At 30.7% G+C, this 21490-nt stretch overlaps 1 protein-coding gene across 1 annotated transcript; it reads left to right on the forward strand.

Moving 5' to 3' along the window:
• The first annotated feature begins 2420 nt into the window (after nt 1-2420).
• Nucleotides 2421-11613, forward strand: LOC108196359 (protein CLT1, chloroplastic). Its single transcript, XM_017363614.2, has 10 exons — nt 2421-3083; nt 6977-7122; nt 8001-8038; nt 8206-8321; nt 8687-8783; nt 8895-8930; nt 9413-9463; nt 9590-9710; nt 10558-10683; nt 11020-11613. The coding sequence occupies exons 1-10, from the start codon at nt 2680-2682 to the stop codon at nt 11187-11189; spliced, it is 1305 nt and encodes a 434-aa protein (XP_017219103.1). The 5' UTR covers nt 2421-2679; the 3' UTR covers nt 11190-11613.
• The last annotated feature ends 9877 nt before the right edge of the window (nt 11614-21490 follow it).

The raw sequence follows: 21490 nt of genomic DNA on the forward strand, positions 1-21490 counted from the left end.
TGAGAAGAGGCGGGAAAGCTGTAACTGTCATACCCACGTGGCATGCCCCGATTGGCCAGTTTTCTCGTGCTTCGAGGCACGACTCTTCAACCAGGATGGCGACTTGTGGAAGATCAATACGATTTTTAGGAGATTTTCCTGGAAATCTATAAGTCAATACGAAGATTTTTATATAAGACGAGCTGGAGGAGGCGAGAACGAATCATATTCCTCGCCCATTGCTTCTTCAAAACCCTTTCGCACCAGTGCTTCAAGGGCTTGGGGGGTAGTTGTTATGGTCAAATATCAACTCGGCGGATGATTGCGTAGACCTCGCCTCAATTTACGGAAAGGACCAATCTCCGGGATTGTCCTCGCCCATTATACGGACCTCGCCATCTATGTGGCCCAGGAAGTGAGGACCAGTAACAGATGGACCCGGGTCAACAGGATGGTCCTCTCCCTCTAAGGGTCCTCGCCCAGTATGGACCCCCGTCCTAGGCAGGTGTCAGACCTCGTAGGCCTAATGACTAGCGGCCCAAGTCTTCAAGGAGTCCTCGCCCATTGTTGGAGGACCTCGCCCAATGCCTACCTTCCTCGCCCAATGCGGAAAGGTCCAAATACGCCTGGTTCTCAGACCTAATTATTATTGTTTTATCTTGGGCCTAGGCCCACCATCAGCCTCGTCCTAAGAGAGGACGGAGGGCTAGCCCATACAGCCGATTCTGAGGAGGTCCACGTGGGCTAAAGCTGGTCAGCCCATCTAGTACCATGCTCCTTGGAGGAGGCTGGGCTCCAGAAGTCCATATCCGTCTGATCTAAGGCGGTGGCCCATCGCTGGAACCAAGGAATGAGAAACATATTCTGATTAGGTTACTTGTTCCCCAAGAACTACGTCTGGCTTGATCCCTATAAATAGGGTACGTAGACACATCATTTGGGGATAAGTCACAACCCTTGCAAGAGCGAATACTCCTTCGATCTTGTGGGAAACCCTGATTCCCTGAACGATCTCAGCCAAACCCAAAATCACCACCCATACTCCGTCGTTCGCCGTCATCGTCCACCACAAGTTCCAGCAACCCTCCCCGAATCTTGTTATCACCAGATTCCTCCGTTAACAATGACGTTTTTATCCATCAATATAATGTTAAGACTATAATCTTCCCTCGTATTTGGATTTGTCGACTACCACATTCGATAAACTATTACTCTTATCAACCAATCATCTTTATCGCAATTCAAAGCATCCAGCATAGTGTGACTCATTATTTTATTAGATGGAGAAGATAAATTGGCAAAAAAAAAATTGTTTATGTTAAATTGTTTATGTCTGACCTCTGTTATCAAAAATATTCCTTTTTTTGATATACATCTTTTCCAAAAATATGGTCATAGTCTTAGAAAAAAAGTGAGCCTTTTTCGGTATCAAAATAATTGAAAAGAAGTTTAAAATTCTGATTTGATATTTATTAAGGTAGATAGTCTTTATTTTTAATATATGAAAAAGGTAGTTTTAAAACTTTCTTCCGATATGTCCGAAACTACAAAAGGTAATTTTTATTTTTGAAATTTTAAAATTAAAACATAATTTGGGACTTTTTTCCAATAATTTTGATACTAAAAAAGTAATTAGATTTTATTTTTGATATTTTGAAAAAAGTATTTCCGAAACTTGCTTCCAATATATCTGAAGCTAAAAAAGGAGCTATCTGAGAGGCGCTAGTTAGACGCAACTCGCTTCCAAATTACATTGATATATAGCATATGCAAGTCCCTTTAATATTATTATAATTATTAAAGAAATAGATTGAACAAAATATTTAGGAAAAATATTCTTTTTTTTTTTGACAAATGCAAGAAAATTTCATTAACCTGAACATAATACAGTCGGAACAAACCCTCAACTGCCAATACAACCAGGTGGTAAAACAAATAACATGCTAAAAACAATTAGATGATTTGTTTCCTGATCGTTTAACACATAGAATTTAACAATTCTTGAAGCTAAAAACGAAATCAAAGACATCCCAAGCGATCCAAATTGCACCAACACCTATGGAAATAATAACATCGCAATTGATCATATCACATAAAAATCATTGTTAGCCCAATGTTCAGAAACACCAATCGCATAAATTGAGATTGGAGAAGCGGTACCACAGCTATCTACATGCAACACCAGCTATAGACATGCCGAATACACCCCAGCTATCTACATGCCAGATATCAGCTATAGACATGCCGAAAGTGTAACCCGTGAATGATGAACGATCTTTGGTTGTGAAAGGTGAGTTCTTGCAATAATCACCACCGTCCCAGATTCGATACAATTTTTGCAGATCACCAGAAATATCAATTAACTCGTTCTCAACAGATCCAACGCTAAATAGGCCCAACCATAACTAGACCGAAACATGAAAAACATTCTTTTAATTCTTTCGAAAAAGAAGATTTGAACGGGACGAAGACAGAGCTCGAAGTACAAATCGTGTTTGATCTTCTTTTCCTAGAACAGAGCACTAGTACTAGAAATAATAACTACTCCTACTGCTGGCTGCTCTCCACTAGACTTTAAGAATACACTTCTTCTCGGTAACCTCGTCAAACTTGAAATAATCCTCATTTTATATAAATAAAAACACACGTTCTCCCAACCATCACATTTCTTATTGGTTTAATCACGCACACAGCTCCACCATGTCGGCGGCGTATTACCGCCGCATCACCGCCGGCGCCGCCCACTTCCGGCAACCCACCATTCCCACCCCACCGCCACCAGTCCACCTCTCCGAAAAGCTCCTGTTCCCATCACCACGACAAATATCGTTAAGATCATCGCATACACGTCAGTGGCTGATCGAGGCGGCGCCGGTGGGTCCCCGGCAACTACAATCATCGCAAAGCAGCAGCAGCGACGACGAGGTAAACAAGGCGGCGGAGACGCAGAAAAGAGGACAAGTGAAGGAGGCTACGAGGGCGGAGGTGGTGGCGGCGGCGGCGGTCACGGTGGCGTTGGGGGTGGGGAACCGGGTGTTGTATAAGCTGGCTTTGGTTCCTCTTAAGCATTACCCGTTCTTCTTAGCTCAGCTTGCTACTTTCGGGTATTTTTTCGCCTTCCTAACTTTCGGTTTTCGAGTTCTTAAGTTTGTTTTGATCCGCCTCTCGTTATGTGTTTTAGCTGCCAATCTTGTTGTTTTGTTGATATAAGTGAGATATATAATTATCATTGATTTTTTCCACTTTTATGATATTTTGTGTTTTTGTTGTCTTGGTGTTTGTTAGTTGTTAAATTACCAACATTGCTCTGTAAACAAAATAAACTGTGTTTTTTTCGAGATTTTAGCTTTATACATAGCATAGAATTTAACAATAAAATTCGTTTCAATTTAGGTTACATAAACTCAGCTGCATTTTTCTAATGTTTCAGGGAAAGTGTAATATACTTTTCCTTATACTCAATGTTTTGGCCAAGTTGAAAGATACGGATTTGCACTGTATTAGAGCCTTGCTGAATTATCTTTGCATTAAAGCAAGATATGAGTAGTGTGTGATATTAGTTCTTTGTAGTCCTATCTAAAATTGCTTGAAGATTTTCTTAATATCACAGTTTTCGTTCATGGTATGTCGTTTTCTAGACGTAATGATTATATTTCATATTTGAAGTTTTTGATCCATCTCATTCTGGCGTATATGGTAATGCCATTGCCAATTATGTGGCTGCAGTTGTCAAGTAAAAAAGAATGACCCAGATAATTCTTACAAAAATTTTTGTCCATTGCGAGCCGTGATGTCTCCATCTATTTAAAGTTGGGGTTGGGCAAATTAATTGAACCTGTTGATTTTTTTCTATGCAAGTCACCCTCATTCTTCTGGATTATATCTACCTTTACATTTTGGTCAGCTTATAAACTTTAAACGTGTTGATAATGCTTCTACTTTTCTCCCCTTATTTATCTTTTCTGAGAATTGCCCTCATAACTGGGAGGTTTTGTATCCTTGCAGCTTTTCTACACATAATAAATATCAAAATTATTGTGTTTTGAAGGTAAAATTTGGCTTTCATGATAATCTTGTGTAAGTATTGCGAACTTTTTATGGACCCTATACTCCTGGAATGCTAATATGGTTTAGTAACCCATGGTGCATAATTGTCTGATTTCACCTTCCTGTTTGCGCCGCAGAAGCAAATGAAGAATTTAACATCTTTTTTTCTTTGAGTGTCATCTTATTGTCTATCAAATATGTGTGGTCAACACTGATTTAATGATCGATAATTGATAACTAGAAGCTCAAAGAAGATGTGTCTGTAACTAGAAAATTGAAAAGAGAGATTACCATGTTCTACTGCTGCTATTGAGTATTGTCTATAAAATTATTGAATATGTAAGCTCATATATGGCCTATTCACTGTGTCTTTAAATATTGCAAGTATAATTGATAATAGTTGTTGGAATTGGACTATTTTCAAAACATACTTTGCATGTATCTATGCATATGTATGTATTATGTTATGATTACCTTTATATTTTTTTGTTATGGTGAGAGATGCTCTGAATGAGTGTTAATGGGGCAGCCTGGTGGGTCTAGAATAAATTTCTATCAATCAATTTTTTTTTTCTCAAGTTGGTCTTTAATACTGTAGGAACATTCTCATAGGGCCCATTAACCCACAGATGTTCCCCTCCAGATTCTTACTTTCAGTAGAGAAAAGCAGCCGTGGTTTTGTTACCTTTATTTATAATTAATTTTGGTACTCTTTTTTTTCAACTTTTTGGTTGTGGTGGGTCCCCAATAATGACTTTTCACTATGTAATGATTTCCTATCCTTTCCGTTATGTGGTTTGAAATGAGGGTTCTACTTTTAGTGCTCCACAAAGACCATAGTCCATCCATCTAAAGAGTGTACATGTGAGTCTCCTAAGATTGCTTATGTTATGTAATATATATATAGGAGTAAATCATAGACGGTTTATATGCAATCCCATCTTAGTAGATATTTGGCCATATATGTATATGTTACGTGTTTACTTGCGGTTTGTTGAGACCCTTTAGCTCCATGTATAATAAAGGAAAATACATGAACCCATCACCAATGCCTAGCCAACCCAATTTATTAGTTGATTGCATTTTAGGTTTACAATTACTTATTTTAAAAAGCTGCATATGAAAAGAATTACTCCACTTCCTTTCTTGCCCTTTCTTTTATTTGAACTACTTTTACTTTCTTTTCGCACACTGGAAAACTGGATTGTGATTTATAAATTGGATGATATAATGAAAGCCTGAAAAAGGGCCTTCCAGTTAAGCTAAAAAATGCTAGCTGTAGAACAATAACCTATGTTACTCAGACTCGACTAGTAGTGTCCGCATGGATACGTGAACAGTTATATAGAGAAGAGGAAAAACTTTGCTGCCACGTGTATAGGCTTTGATACTTAAAACTTTATAATAGATCATTTATAATTTTCTCATTTACTTAAAACTTTATAATAGAGCATTTATAATTTTCTCATTTGAATAATGTTATACTACTCCATTCATAACAGATTTTACCACGTGAATGCAATGTTCTCGAAACAAAATTTAAATTATAATTCCCTTTGCAATTTTAATCCACTGTGTTGTTTCTTCTTGCACTTACCTTATAATTTATATTGTTTGCTATTACGATTAGCATCTCCCATCAACAAATTTGATGCGCTTATTCTTAAATGATACTTATTGAAAGGGAAGTAGAAACAAGTCTTATGGAGACCTTGATCCCTTAAATCAAGTTGTCAGGAAGCCTTGCATTTATTTGAACTAGATTACTGCAGTGTGAACGGTGAACCATCTGCTTTCACTGTGAAGGATCGGACTAATGGTATGTCCTATCGGCATGGTACAACCACAATATCAAAAGGACAGCATCGCAAGAGGAATAACTTATTTTAGCAATCATAGCTGAAGAAGCTACTCTTCGGCTCTACTCATTTTTCTCTGCCTTCATAAAATAAATCTTTTTATCATTTAAACCTCATGGGGCCTAATAAAGAATTCAATATTGATAACATTGTTACTTGCCTGCGAATATACTGCCATGTCGAGTTCAGTAGAAACTTGAGTTTTAATCCACGATTCCACTATTAGCTTCTCTGTTCTGAGCGGACTTTTGTCAATAGGTGTCATAAACTGGAGTTGATTAAGTCAGTGGCAGGAATATTATTAAAAATTTGTTCTTTGTAGATATCATCTGGTCCTTTCTCTTTGTAGAAATTTTAATACTGTAGTCCCACTCATTTCTATGCTTATTTTTCACCACTTTAGTGCCCCTTTAAAGTATAGTTCTATAACTTATTTTAAAATTTTCTTTTTCTGAATAAAAATTTAATATCTACATTTTTATTTTTATTCAAAAAATAAAAAAGATATATTAAATTTTTATTCAAAAAATAAAAAAGAAAATCTTAAAAATAAGTTAGAGAACTATTCTTTACAGGAGCATTAAAGTGTGCCGTGTCTCCGTCCCCCAATGTATACAATTGAGGGGGACTTGGGGAGTATGTTTTATATGTTTTTAACATTTTTCTTGATAAGCTGCATCTATAGATGTTATAAATGCAAAGTTTTAAAACTTCAACCTGGCACTTGGCAAAGTAATTCATTTTTTAGAAGTATATGCTCTTGAATAATTGCTAATAAATGATAATTTATGTATAGAACTGGCACAAATAAATAGTTTACTCCGAATCTTTTGCTCATGTATTTCTGAATTAGATGTTCTTTATTCTTCCGGTATTTTTAATTGGAATTTGTAGCCACTTACTAGATGCTTGATGTTTATGTTTCATGTGTTTAAACTAGGTTTGTTTCAAGCTTTTACATTCTTTTTATTCTCCCCACAAATTACATAATTCATCCTCATATGTACTTGATAATTTACTTGTATTACTTTTATGATCAGCACATGTCCAACATTGACTTAATTTTTTTTTGTTTTTTAATTATATTCCAGATATGTGCTTGTATACTTTTCTATCCTGCATCTTCGTTATCATGCTGGTCTCGTCACCGATGAAATGCTTTCTCTGCCAAAAACACCATATATTTTTGTCGGGATTCTGGAAGCTCTTGGTGCTGTTTCTGGAATGGCGGCAGGAGGTAACCCCCCCCCCCCCCCCCCCCCCCCCCCCCCCCCCCCCCGCTCCCAAAATATAATTTATTTGTTAAGTAATAAAATAACAGTAAACAAAAAACATGTGCTTTTTTATATTGAAATATCAATACTATCCTAAGATCATGTACTTCTTTTATATTAGATTTTATTAAGGAAGCGAATACTCAAATTACTGTCACGTGCTCAGATATACAATGTCTCTTTATTGATCTTACATGTAAGAACTGAATTCGAATGTGTAATTGGTTAAGGACTGAAATCAAACTATCGGGAGTTGAGAAACTTAACTCAACCGACCTCAAGAGGTTAGGGACTATATAATGAATTTCCCCCTTGTGTTACACTCTATACTTATAACTAAAACTAAGCTCCTGATACAGAAGTTTTTGAGTAACTTACCAAGATAAGTTTTTCTAGATGGCTCATCACAGGTTTGACTTCAATAATATTAAGGGTGTTATTTCACTTTCTCAGTTTCATATATAGAATGACTACATTAGCATTTGAGTTACTTTTACATAGATAATTGTGTCCTGGAATGGTAAATTGTATATGAGCAACATACATAATGTTCGTAGTTGTTTTGAAACCACTGGAAAACACTAAAATTCATGACAATAGAGAAGTTTTCCTATGATTATTTACTCGGCTATGCAGATCTCTTACCTGCAACTAAAATCAGTGGTTGAAATGTAAACTATATACTGCCTTGTACAGCTAGCAGCTCATTAGGAAATGATTATCTGTGTACTTTCTTCTCCTGTACAATTATTTTCCTAGTATTGATGTAGTCAAATGCATATCTCGTCTTTTTTATATGTGGTAAGATGTCTATTTATCTGTTGGTTGTCATCTATGACAGCTATTCTTTCTGGAGCAGCAATTCCCATTTTGTCTCAGGTAAATCACTAAACTATATTATGTTTATCTACAGACACATACATACAATCCACGGTATTTATGTGTTTATTTTTATATATAACAATATCTTGATGTTTGCTGCAACAAATTTTATGATGACTTCCGTAGCTTGATAATTAGTTTGTTATATGCTAATCATTTTGCAGAGTTTCCTAGGTTGGCAACTTCTCCTCTCAAGTATCTTCCTTGGGAGGAGGTATCGGTTTAATCAGTTATTTGGATGCTTTCTTGTGGCAGCTGGGGTAGTTGTAACTGTAGCCAGGTAATTGTTTTTTTTTTTTTGCATTCTGACAGCCATAATCAGATGTTTGTTGATGTCCTGGCCTAGTGGCGAAGGCTGAGGTCCTGTGTATTATCAGTACCAGTTTTGTTTTCCTCCCTCATCTCTAATTTGCACCGGCCCTGTGGCTTATTTGGATTTAAAAGAACAATCATAATCAAATAGCTAAAACATACCTGAAAACTTGTTGTTGACTTCAATTCCCCTACTTGATATAAATTGTAATTTTGTCTATTTTCGACACAGTTTATAGGCAGAGTAATTTTTTACAGAGTAATTTCTAATCGTACTTTGTTAATGTATGATATTGGTAATGTATCGTTCTGATCATTTATCAACACCTGCAGTGGATCTAGTACTGGTTCTTTAGTGGAAGCTGGAATATTTTGGAGTATTTTAATGGTAGTTTCTTTCTTGTTTCAAGCTGCTGACACAATATTAAAGGTTAGTAGATGCTTTACTATCAGAACATTAGGTTTTTTACTCTCTCTCTTTTCAATTTTATTAGTGTCCTGTGTGACTTTTCCCTTACAGGGTACACTGATTTATTCATAGGAAATGATTTTCTTGGATGCTGGTCGGCGGCTGAAGGTACATCCTTGGCTGCACTAAATTGCATTTTTGACATACTTCTAGAATGGTGTTATGTGGGTGAAATTGATAACATCCCTCTCCAATTTAAGTCTTCGTATATTATTTTTCTATATGATATTGCTTTGTACTTTTAACTCTTGTGTTGTATCTTTGATCAAATTTTAACCGAAAGAAGCCCAGTTCCTTGCGACAAAAAGTTATAAATCATCAATCATTACTTTGTTGCTATTATTGCACTTGTTCTATTAATTGGACGGCAATCAATATATATGGATCTACATGTAGTTATGCCATACAAGTACCGTAAAGTTTACAACATTTTGTATTATTAACAAATAATGAATTACTGATTTCATTTACTAGCTCTTGATCAGTTTGTAAATCTAAATAATGCTTATTTGCAGTGGTGTAGAATTTGGTTGTCAATTTATTAGCAAATTCATGATTTTACTATAGCTTTAATCCTTTCTTATATACAGGGATGTTCAGTGGATCTGTTTGTTGTAAATTCATTTGGATCTGCATTTCAGGTTGGTGGTAACATCTAATTTGCCCTTTTTGTTTCTGGAGAAACTTGTAGATGGCCTGTAGTTGTTGTTCATGCATTCCTTGTTTAAGCATGATATGCTTGAAGAATATTTTTCTATTTGGTGCAGGCACTTTTTATCTGCCTCCTACTACCTTTACTTTCAAAAATGTGGGGTATTCCATTCAATCAATTGCCAAACTACCTTCGTGATGGTGCAGCATGTTTTTTAAACATCGGCACTGTATCAGGTGGTATATCATTCTTATGTTGCTGACCACATGCTAGATAAATTAGTGTTTGAACATATACTCTTAGTTGTTTTAGAGCATTTCTGTTATTGGTGCTTAAATGGCTATAACCATTGCTATGTTTTGGTACTCAAAAATGACATTTGATACTAAAATTAGAATCAGTTCGATCTATTACTAATAAATTATTTTGTTTTGTATCTGTTATATTATACTCAATGAAATCGTGCTCCACAGGTAATGTTCCTAATGCTAAATGGCTATTGGCCATTGTTATTTTCTCTTTTTCTTTTCCTATTAGAAAACAAGGTTCGCGCTCAAGAGAGAACCAATCCTTAAAATTGAACATTAGAACCACAAAGGTTCTGCAGAACTCTAAATTTTAAATAGACTTTCAAGATATAAACCTAAATACATGTGTTTTGCATCCTTGTGTGTGTAAGTAATATCAAAATATAATACATAAATACAACATCTTTTGCATGTGCAATTATGCTGCAGAACCCTAATTAATACTAGAAATAAGGCTAAGGGTTCTTAGGCCAAGGGTTCTAAGAGGAATATGACCAACCTAACATTGAAAATAATTAATCTGTGCAGCAATTAGCCTGAACATGCTGCCATGACTCAAGGATACAACTGAAAATTTTCAAATATAAAGAACTATATATGATCAGTTCAGATTGTTTTCAGTCGAAACAACACAGTGCTAGGTTGTCAGGAATAATAACATAAATATGAATATGTAGCTGGTATTGTCTTCCTGATTTTAGGCACTCTTGTATTACTTGTATAATCATTGATGATAAAATTTTGATTTGAATTATTCTCTTTTGGATGACCACAGGATGTGATGGCGCCCCATTGCTACCTCTTCTGTTTATCGTTGTTAACATGGGATTCAACATATCCTTGTTGCATCTTCTGAAAATATCTACCGCTGTGGTATCTTGCCTTGCATCGACATTTTCAGGCAAGTTGTTTGGATCCCAAGTGAATTTGTAAATAATCATAGTTCGAGAAATGGATTTCCAACAGGGGCATGATTCACCTGGAAATAGTGTTTCAATAGAAAAAATTAAGAAAACCATTTTTTTTTCTTTTCTTGCAGAAGCGTAAAATATATTTTTCAAGAGAAGTTCTTTAGTATATATATCCTGTTTAATTTTTTTCTTGTTTAAGATTACTAGGTGCTCTTTTAAATTTGAAACTAAGAATTAAATTTTACGGTGTCATACAGTATCGTATTCAAGTGACTGTCAATCATTTGTTCGTTGAGATGTACTCATGATTGTTGTTTGCAATGCAGTTCCAATATCTGTGTTTTTATTTACGTTGCCACTGCCATATCTCGGTGTTGCATCCTCCCTCCCATCAGGCTTTGTAGCAGGTGTCCTTGTCCTTGTCGCAGGGATGCTTATATATGCTTGGACTCCTTCACCAAATGCCCCGGAAGCTTCAACACTTCGCTTGAGCTAAAGCTTCTTCATGAAAGGTTGGTCAGCAAATTGGCATCTTTAGATGAGAAAGGGATGGTTGAATAATGTTGTAACACACAACTGTTGTAACTTAGTTCAAGGTTTATGTCACGTAGACCTTTCCTTGTGAAATAAATTTGTCCATTCGGTGCCATAGAAGAGTGGTATAGTGACCGAGTTGCAGAGTCACTCCGTGTCGTGTATGAGTTGTTGTTGGCCTTTGAGGCTTTGATACGTTTTGTTCTTTTTATTAGTATAGGGAAAGGTAGTGATAAATTGAATCCATTCCAAGAACTTTTTCATGGGTGTGGACTGTTTAACCGCCAGGTTAAAACCCCGGCTCTGCTTTTTGATACTTCTACACTTGTGGAGATCCGGGGACTGTTTGGCAGTGTTGTTAAAAGGGAAAATAGATTTTTTTGTCATCCAACTTATTATTTGTTTAGAAACCTGCCACTGAACTATAATTTTTTCCTTTTTTGCCACTAATGTTAGGTTCGGATTTTTTTTTTGTCACTAACGTTAGGTTCGGATTTGATTATTAACGTTATGTTATTCTTTTTAGAGTTAATTGCATTTGGCACCCCTTTGATTTCAGCATGTTGCATATTGCATCTAATAGTTTTAATATAAACACTATGCAACCCCTTACTTTTAACCCGTAGACATTTTGCACCCTTTCCGTTATCTTCTGCCGTTACCGTTAACTTTTGAAGGGGCATTTTGGAAATTTTTATTATATTTAATTAAAATCATACCTTTATTTAAATTTTCCGACCATTTAAATGATATTTTTCGGAAATCTATTTTTTGGTAGTCTGCAATATAATAATGATCTGTGTTCTATATCTTTATATGTAGTACTCCATATGTGTTTTAGGTAGTTTATCTCAGAGGACGAGAGTACGGATTTTTTTTACTCAGAAAGGAAATCTCAAAATTAACTTATAGAACTATATTTATAAAAAGTGAGAACCTAAAATACGTGACAAGTAGTGGTAAAGAACTATAAAGTCAAGTGATACTATATATTTGTGGAGCACTATATATTTGTGGAGTCTTAAAATAATTCATAAAACTAAATTTTTTAGGTTCTTAAAATGTCCGTTAAACTCTCATACTTGAAGGTAAACTAGCTAAGGGACATATATATGACTGTATATAATGTTATAGACACATATCATATCACCATAATATCGCAGACTACCACTATATTTTTATAATGCTAAAAAGACAACATATTGCTAATAATCAAATCAACACATAACGTTAGCGACAAAAAAAATCCAACGTTTTTTTAAGGAAAAAAAACCAACATTAAATTTTATTCAGAAAAAATAAAATAAAATAATTTTTGAAATTTTTTGAAGTCTCAAAATGCGTGTCAAACTCTCGTCCTCCAAGATTAACTACCTAGGACACTACATAAAGATATAGACACATATCAGATCGCCATTATATTGCAGACTAACACTATATTTTAATAATACTAAAAAAATAACATAGTATTAATAATCAAATCCGAACCTAACGTTAGTGACAAAAAAAAGTCCGAACCTAACATTAGTGACAAAAAAGAAAAAAATTATAATTCAGTGGTAGGTTTCTAAACAAATAATAAGTTGGGTGACAAAAAAATCTATTTTCCCTTGTTAAAAAAGATAATGAAATCAGCTTCTCACAAAAACAGTTATTTGCAAGAGCACAGGGGCTTTTTTTTTGAACTCGAAGCTACTGAATAGTTGTTTTTTATATTTACCGAACAGTGTTTTTTGGTACTTTCCAAGTTATGCGTAAGTGTGACTGTGATGCTCAAACAGAACCTTGTAATGGGATGGAAAAACAATTTTTGTTTCTAACAAGTTGCTTATAAATTTACAAATTAGTGTTTGTTTTAGTACCGAATTTGAAATTAGGTTCCATGTCATTTGTAACTTTTTGTGAAACCATTTTGAATTATTAACTTGCATTTTAATAAATCTAAAAAAAATCATATAATACAGTTTATTTATATTTTCTTATAATATTTTTTTATTAATTATATTAACATTATATTAACATATGATATACCAAAAATTGATCCATAGAATCAACTAGTTGAGAAGCCGCGCGTTGCGGCGACCTATAAAAATTATATTAATGATTCAATATTAAAATTTGTAAAATAAAATAATTTTGTGGCTATCTATAGAAAGTATATTAATGTTTCAAAATTAATATTTGTAGGATAAAAAAATTTTATATTATAAAAATCTTGATGTAATACCAATACTAATATATAAAATTGTAAAATTGGACAATAATTCATGGTGAAAAAATGAAAATAAATTTATACACGTAATTTATTATTTAAAGCAAGGCGAATCTTAATTTTATTTGTGTTTTTTTTTAAAAAGTAATCATGTTCTTACATTGTCACATTACTCCAATTTTTTTGGATTGATTGTGCACAAAAACATCTAATTTAAATTAACTACACGCCTTCACTTAAAAATTGCTCGAACGGAGCAAACTGATAATGCATGAATAATTTTTTTCCTGTATACAAAGTAAACCATAAAAAAATTAACAACAACAAACATGTCCGAAGAACAAAACAAATATTATAAAATAATAACCAACCAACAAACATACATCACTAACAGTTAATTTATTGATATCTTCCATCAATATCATGTCAATACTATATTTTTTTCCCGTGTTTGGATTTGTCGACTCCAACATAGCGGTCTATAACTACCTTTGCTTGCAACAACCTTTATTTTTTTAATACTGTATAAACAGCCTTCACTTATCGTTACAGAAGAACGGCTTAGAAATCGAGCAAGAGAACTATTACCAAAGAGATGTAGGATTGTGGTATTGAGAGAGAGGAGGTCGTATCCAAAACCCTACAATTTATAGGATATTTATAAGTGCATATAGACTTGTGTGCTACTCTTTTTCATAATTAAATAATCTGAAACAAAATCAGATTAAAACTTTAAAGCCAATATATTCCATAAATAATCTGAAACAAAATCAGATTCTGAAACTTGCTTCTAATATACTCGAAACTAAAAAAGGTAGTTCTAATTTTTGATATTTTTCATCTTAAAATTCCAGAAAATTAGAAAAATAGAACGGAGCTATGTGAGAGGCGCCACCTACACGCCTCTCGCTTCTCCTTTATATAAGTATACTAGTGAATAAAGCCGCGCTTCGCGACGGCGTTATAAACTTTTTATAAATTTTGATACGAATTAATATTATAATTGCATAAAAATTATTTTGAATCATGTTACCGTTAAACATATCATTAATATAAAATATAAAAAAAATATGAATTTTTTTTAAGTGGCCCTTCTATCAAACACAATACTAATAAAAAAATTGTTTGAACTGCCCTCCCATCAAAGATAATATTAATCAATAATTTTGATAAAAAAAACAATAATTATTATAATTATGATAAAATTAAATATAATAATATAGACACAAATTAGTTTGAGCCGCTCTTTTGTCAAACACAATACTAATAACAAAAAATTATAATATGGATATTAGTTTGAGTCGCCCTACCGTAAAACACAATACTAATAAAAAACTATTATAATTATGATAAAGTTAAAGATTATATTTGGATAAATATTATTTTAAGCCATGATCCCGTTTTAATAAAAAAAATCCATTATAATTTAGATAAAAAAATTGTTTAAGCCGCTTTCCCGTCACACATAATACTAATAAAAAATTTATTATTATTTAGATAAGAATTAATTTGGGCCGCCCTCCCCTCAAACAAAATACTAATCAAGAATTTTTTTTATAAATTTTGATACGAATTATATTATAATTGCATAAATTTTATTTTGAGTCATGTTCCTGTTAAACATATCATTAAAAAAAATTATAATTAATATAAAAATTTGTTTAAGTGGCCCTCCTGTCAAACACAATATCAATAAAAAAATTGTTTGACCCGCCCTCCCATCAAAGACAATATTAATCAATAATTATTATAATTATGATCAAATTAACTATAATAATATAGATAAAAATTAGTCTGAGCCACTATCTTGTCAAGGACAATACTAAATATTATAATATAGATATTAGTTTGAGTCGCCCTAGCTACCATCAAATACAATACTAATAAAAAATATTATAATAATGATAAAGTTAAAGATTATAATTGGATAAAAATTATTTTAAGCTGTGTACCCATTTTAATAAAAAAAATATTATAACTTAGATAAAAAATTATTTTAACCGTTTTCCCGTCAAACATAATACTAATAGAAAATTTATTATTATTTAGATGAACATTAATTTGGGCCGCCCTCCCCTCAAACAAAATACTAATCAAGAATCATTTATATTATGATAAAATCATAATTATAATTGGATAAATATATCCAATTTTATAGATTTTAGCTATTATATTTTTCTTTAAGATTCCTATTTCTTAATTGTTTAGAATTATCTCTCTTTTCTTTAGGATTTCAATTTCTTAACTACTTGGAATTTTATAGATTTTAGTTATTATATGTTTTCTAAAATTCCTATTTCTTAACTACTTAGAATTATATCTCTTTTACGATTACTATTTTTTAGCCACCTTACTTATTTTCTCTCAAAACATTAAAAAAAATAAACAGAAAGTTTTTAAAAAAATTATTTTAGAGAAAAATTTCTTTAACTACTTAGGTGATCTTGCTGTCCTAGTAATATCGTAATATCGTTTTTAATCTAATGGCCATTCACTGGCATTCTCATCCACTCTGCACGTAGTCCGTCGATTCGTAAAAAAAAAGAGGATCACGTGGTAACAGGAAACTTTAGATTCTGTTTAAATTTAATAAAATAAAATTATAAATTTTATAACTTTTGAAAATAAGAATTGTACTTCTTTAATAATTTCTAAAACAATGTATAAATAAAAATAAAAATTGTATTATCTTTATGATTCCTAAATAAGAAAAAGAAATTTTACTTTAGAATCCTTTTCCTAGATTCTAGAGTATTACTTTCTGAATCCAAGAAGAAAAAAATTGTATTATTATTAGAATTGTATTAAACTTAATTTTTTGAATTATAATTATATTTTCTATCCGAGATTTTGAAAAAGAATTGTACTTTTTTAATAATTTCTAAAACAATGTATAAATAAAAATAAGAATTGTATTATCTTTATGATTTCTAAATAAGAAAAAGAAATTTTACTTTAGAATCCTTTTTCTAGATTCTAGAGTATTACTTTCAGAATCCAAGAATAAAAGAATTGTATTATTATTAGAATTGTATTAAACCTAATTTTTTGAATTATAACTATATTTTCTATCCGAAATTTAAGAAAAATCACTTCGCGGTGGCGTTATGAATTTTTTTATAAATTTTGATACGAATTAATATTATAATTGTATAGAAGTTATTTTGAGTCATGTCACCATTAAATATATCATTAATAGAAAATATAAAAATTAATATAAAATTATAAAAATAAATTTGGCCACCCTCCGCTCAAACAAAAAACTAATCAAGAATTTTTTTTTAGAAATTTTGATCCGAATTAATATTATAATCGCATAAAAGTTATTTGAGTCATGTTCCCGTTAAACATATCATTAATAAAAAATTATAATTTAATATAAAAATTTGTTTAAGTGGCCCTCATGTCAAACACTATACTAATAAAAAGAATTGTTTGACCCGCCCTCTCATCAAAGATAATATTAATCAATAATTATTATAATTATGATAAAAGTAAATATAATAATATTGATAAAAATTAGTTTGAGCCGCTCTCTTGTCAAGCACAATACTGATAACAAAATATTATAATATAAATATTAGTATGAGTCGCCCTACCGTCAAACACAATACAGATAAAAATTATTATAATTATGATAAATTGAAAGATTATAATTGGATAAAAATTATTTCAAGCTGTCGTCCCGTTTTAATAAAAAAAATATATATTATAACTTAGATAAAAAAAATTATTTTAGCCGCTTTCCCGTCAAACATAATACTGATAGAAAATTTATTATTATTTAGATAATACGAATTAATATTATAATTGCATAAAAGTTATTTTGAGTCGTGTTCCCGTTAAACATATCATTAATAATAAGATTTTTTAATGATTATTATCTTTACAATCCTTTATTTTCTATTCGAAATTTAAGAAAATTATAAGAGTAAATCGAAAATAAAAATTGCACGTACTACCTTCCAAATCTTAAATATAAATTGTATTTTATTTATGATTGTTAGTTTAAATAAATATAATCCTATTGCTTTTAAGATTCCTAAATAAGAAAGAATTGTATTACTTTTAGAATCCAAAAATAAAAGAATTGTATTAACTTTTGGAATTTTTGAACCTGATTTTTTAAATTATAATTATATTTCTATCCGAAATTCAAGAAAATTATAAGAAAAGAATTTTATTATTTTTAGAATCCAATAAAAAAAAAGAATTGTATTATCTTTAAGATTACTAAATTTGATTTTTTGAATTATAATTTTATTTTCTATTCAAAATTCAAGAAAATTATAAGATTGAATCCAACTATTATCGAGATTGGTTATAAGTCCATGCATACTATTTGAATAAGGTTGTGAAGATCTCATAGATGTTTTCACGATAGAGAAAAATTATAAAAAAATTGTTAATAAAAAATATATTATAACTTAGATTAAAAATTATTTTAGGCGTTTTCCCGTTAAACATAATACTGATAGAAAATTTATTATTATTTAGATAAAAATTAATTTGGGCCCCCTCCCCTAAAACACAATACTAATCAAGAATTAATTATTTACATTATGATAATTTTACAATTACAATTGGATAAATATATTCAATTTCATAGATTTTAGCTATTATATTTTTCTTTAAGATTCATATTTTTTAATTGTTTAGAATTATCTCTCTTTTCTTTTAAGATTTCTATTTCTTAACTACTTAGAATTTTATAGATTCTAGCTATTATACTTTTGTTAAAATTCCTATTTCCTAACTACTTAGAATTATATCTCTTTTATGATTATTATTTTTTTTAGCTACTTTACCTATTCTCTCTAAAAAAATTAGAAAAATTAAACGGAAAGTTTTGGAGACTTTATGTAACCTGCTGCGTATCCTCTAAAAAATCATTTATAAAATTAAGGAATCAATTTTAGCAGTTTTTTTCAGCATCAGAGTGTATCAGTATCATCCGTCTGAGTAGAAGTTTTTCGGAATATTTGGATTTTAAAACCTGACCATCTTTTCATGTTAGTGCTGCTTTAGGTTCGAGACGGGCAGATTACTCAGTATGGTAGTCTTAGGTGATCTTGCTGTCCCAGTAATATCGTTCTTAAACCAATGGCCATTCACATGCATTCTTATTCACTCTCTAGCATAGTACCAGTAGTAATCAGTACTATCAATTGAGTAAAGAAAGGTAATTAGGGACGGGGGTTTGACGAAGAAAAGAAAACGGAAGAAGCCCCCGGGTGGTGCGCCGGAGGAAGAATATCGGAGGGCTTACCCTTGATAGGTTAAGCTATAGAATGATCAATGGTGAAATTACACGCTTTAAACTTACGTCTCCCGATCAATTCATGCGGCCTTGAAAAAAATTGATTTTTCATACATGCTTGATACAAATTTGTATTATGTATTTGGAAAATTTTAATAAAATAAAACTGTAAATTCTATTTTCAAATTTAATAAGATAAAACTATAAATTTGATAACTTTTGAAAATAAGAATTGTGCTTCTTTAATAATTTGTATATTAATGTATAAGAAAAATATTAAAAATAAGAAGAATTGTATTACTTTTATGATATTTAGAAAAAGAATTCTATTACTTTTAGAATCCTTTTTCTAAATTCTAGAGTATTAGGAGTGCCTTTAGAATCCAATAAAAAGAATTGTATTATCATTAGAATTCTTGAGCCTGATTTTTTGAATTATAATTATATATTCTATCCGAAATTTAAGAAAAATCAGAAGACTGAATCGAACAATTCTGGATACGCCCGCATCCTCTTGTCAAACATTATAATTTAGATATTAGTTTGAGTCGCCTTACTGTCAAACACAATACAAATAAAAATTATTTTAATTATGATAAAATTAAAGATTATTGAATTAAAAGTATTTTGAACCGTGGTCCCGTTTAAACAAAAAATCTCGTCAAACATAATACTAATAGAAAATTTAGTATTATTTAGATAAAAATTAGTTTGGGCCGCCTCCCGTGCCCGTCAAACACAATACTAATCACGAATCATTTACATTATCATAAAATTAATATATGATTCCTATTTTATATATATTATTTTATTTGTTAATTATTTTTATTTTTTGATTCCTATTTATTAGTTAAAAATTATTATTCTTTTATGCTTCTAATTTTTTTGCTATTAGTTTTTTTAATGACTATTATCTTTACAATCCTTTATTTTCTATTCGAAATTTAAGAAAATTATAAGACTAAATCGATAATAAAAATTCGATTATAACTTACAACCAATCTCGATAATAGTTCGATTCAATTTTATTAATCTTTATGGAACAACTTGAGTTTACCGCTACGAACCTGTTTTGACAATTTGATATTCCGGAAGATGCTGGTTTTTATTTTTTAGATAAATGATTTGAGAAAAACTAATAAAATAAGATTATAAATTTTATAACTTTTGAAAATAAGAATTATAATTTTCAATTATATTTGTTCTATATTTGTTATTTTGAATAAATAGAATCCTACTCTTTTATGAATTCTAAATAAGTAAAAAGTTTAATTTAATTTTTCATTCGAAATTTAAGAAAATTATTTGTTAGATATATGATTTGAATTTTTTTGAATAAAATAAGACTATAAGTTTTATAACTTTTGAAAATAAGAATTGTATTCTTTAACCTGATTTTTAGGTTATAATTTTATTTTCAATTTGAAATTTAATTAAGAAAATTATAAGACCAAATTCAATAATTCTAGACACGTTGAGTTAATAAATTTTATGATTCGAACATATCATGTTCTCTAATTTATTATTTGTGTCTACTATTTAGACTCTTAAACACAGTCGTGATTACGGACATAGTATTAGATTATTTTTCTATATATCTTATCGAAAATAAAATTTTATAATATAAATTTCGACTACATCTTCTATATATCTTATAGAAAATAAGAATTGTACATATTACCTTAACAATCTTAAATATAAATTATATAATATTTTATCTATTATTGTTAGTTTGAATAAATATAATCCTATTTCTTTTAGGATAACTAAATAAGAAAAGAATTGTATCATTTTTAGAATTCAATAAGAAATACTGAATGAGAAAAGAATTGCATCATCATTCAATAAGAAAAGAATTGTATTACCTTTAGAATTCTTGGACATAATTTTTTGAATTATAACTATATTTTATCTCCGAAATTTAAAAAAAATCAGAAGACTGAATCGAGCAATTCTAGAGACACCCGCTTTATATTCAAAACTATTATTATACCGGAAATTATTGCGGACATGCATTAATTGGAGCACAATTATTTGTTTTTCCCTTAAACTTGTGAATGCAGGAACTTTTTGAATGTTTTATAAACCTCAATGATGAAGTAGTGAGCTTACTGAAGGAACCAATGCCAGGCTTTAAACCTTTTATGAAGAAACTCGAAGTTGATTATTTTTAAAGGCTTGAGAGACGCAAAAAGATACGGGAAAAAAAAGATTAAGAATAAATCGTGAGTCAAAAAGATAGGGACTAAAAAAAGAATTATTTTATCTTAAGAATCCAATAACAAAAGAATTCTATTGCATTTAGAATCCTCTAAATTAAATTTTTGAATTATAATTATATTTTCTCTCCGAAATTTAAGAAAAATCAGAACATGAATCGAGCAATTCTGGAGACGCCCGCATCCTCCTTTATATATATATATGATATATGATTGATTGAAGTCAAAATTAATCTGAGTGGCTTACTTGCGTGTACTTCAAAATATTAAATGTCATCCTAATAGAAAACTAACAAGGAGATTGATTATCTTTACGAAGAGCGACTTTCATGGGAACTTGCTTTCTCAAAGAAACTGTAATACTTATTTTTGGACGATTGGTTTCCTTAATTTCTTGTGATTTTATGCGTATTATAATTATAAAGACATTTAAAACAACAAGATTATATATTAAGTTTTTCGAAAAGTTGATTATATTTTTTATTTTTGATATGTCAACTCACATTTTAGCTAAAAGGATTTTCTATTGTTGGAGTACTCTAAAATCATCTAAGGTCAATAATATTAATTTT

This window comes from Daucus carota, chromosome 7 (assembly GCF_001625215.2).
Source record: "Daucus carota subsp. sativus chromosome 7, DH1 v3.0, whole genome shotgun sequence".
In the NCBI taxonomy this organism is placed as follows: Eukaryota; Viridiplantae; Streptophyta; class Magnoliopsida; order Apiales; family Apiaceae; genus Daucus; species Daucus carota.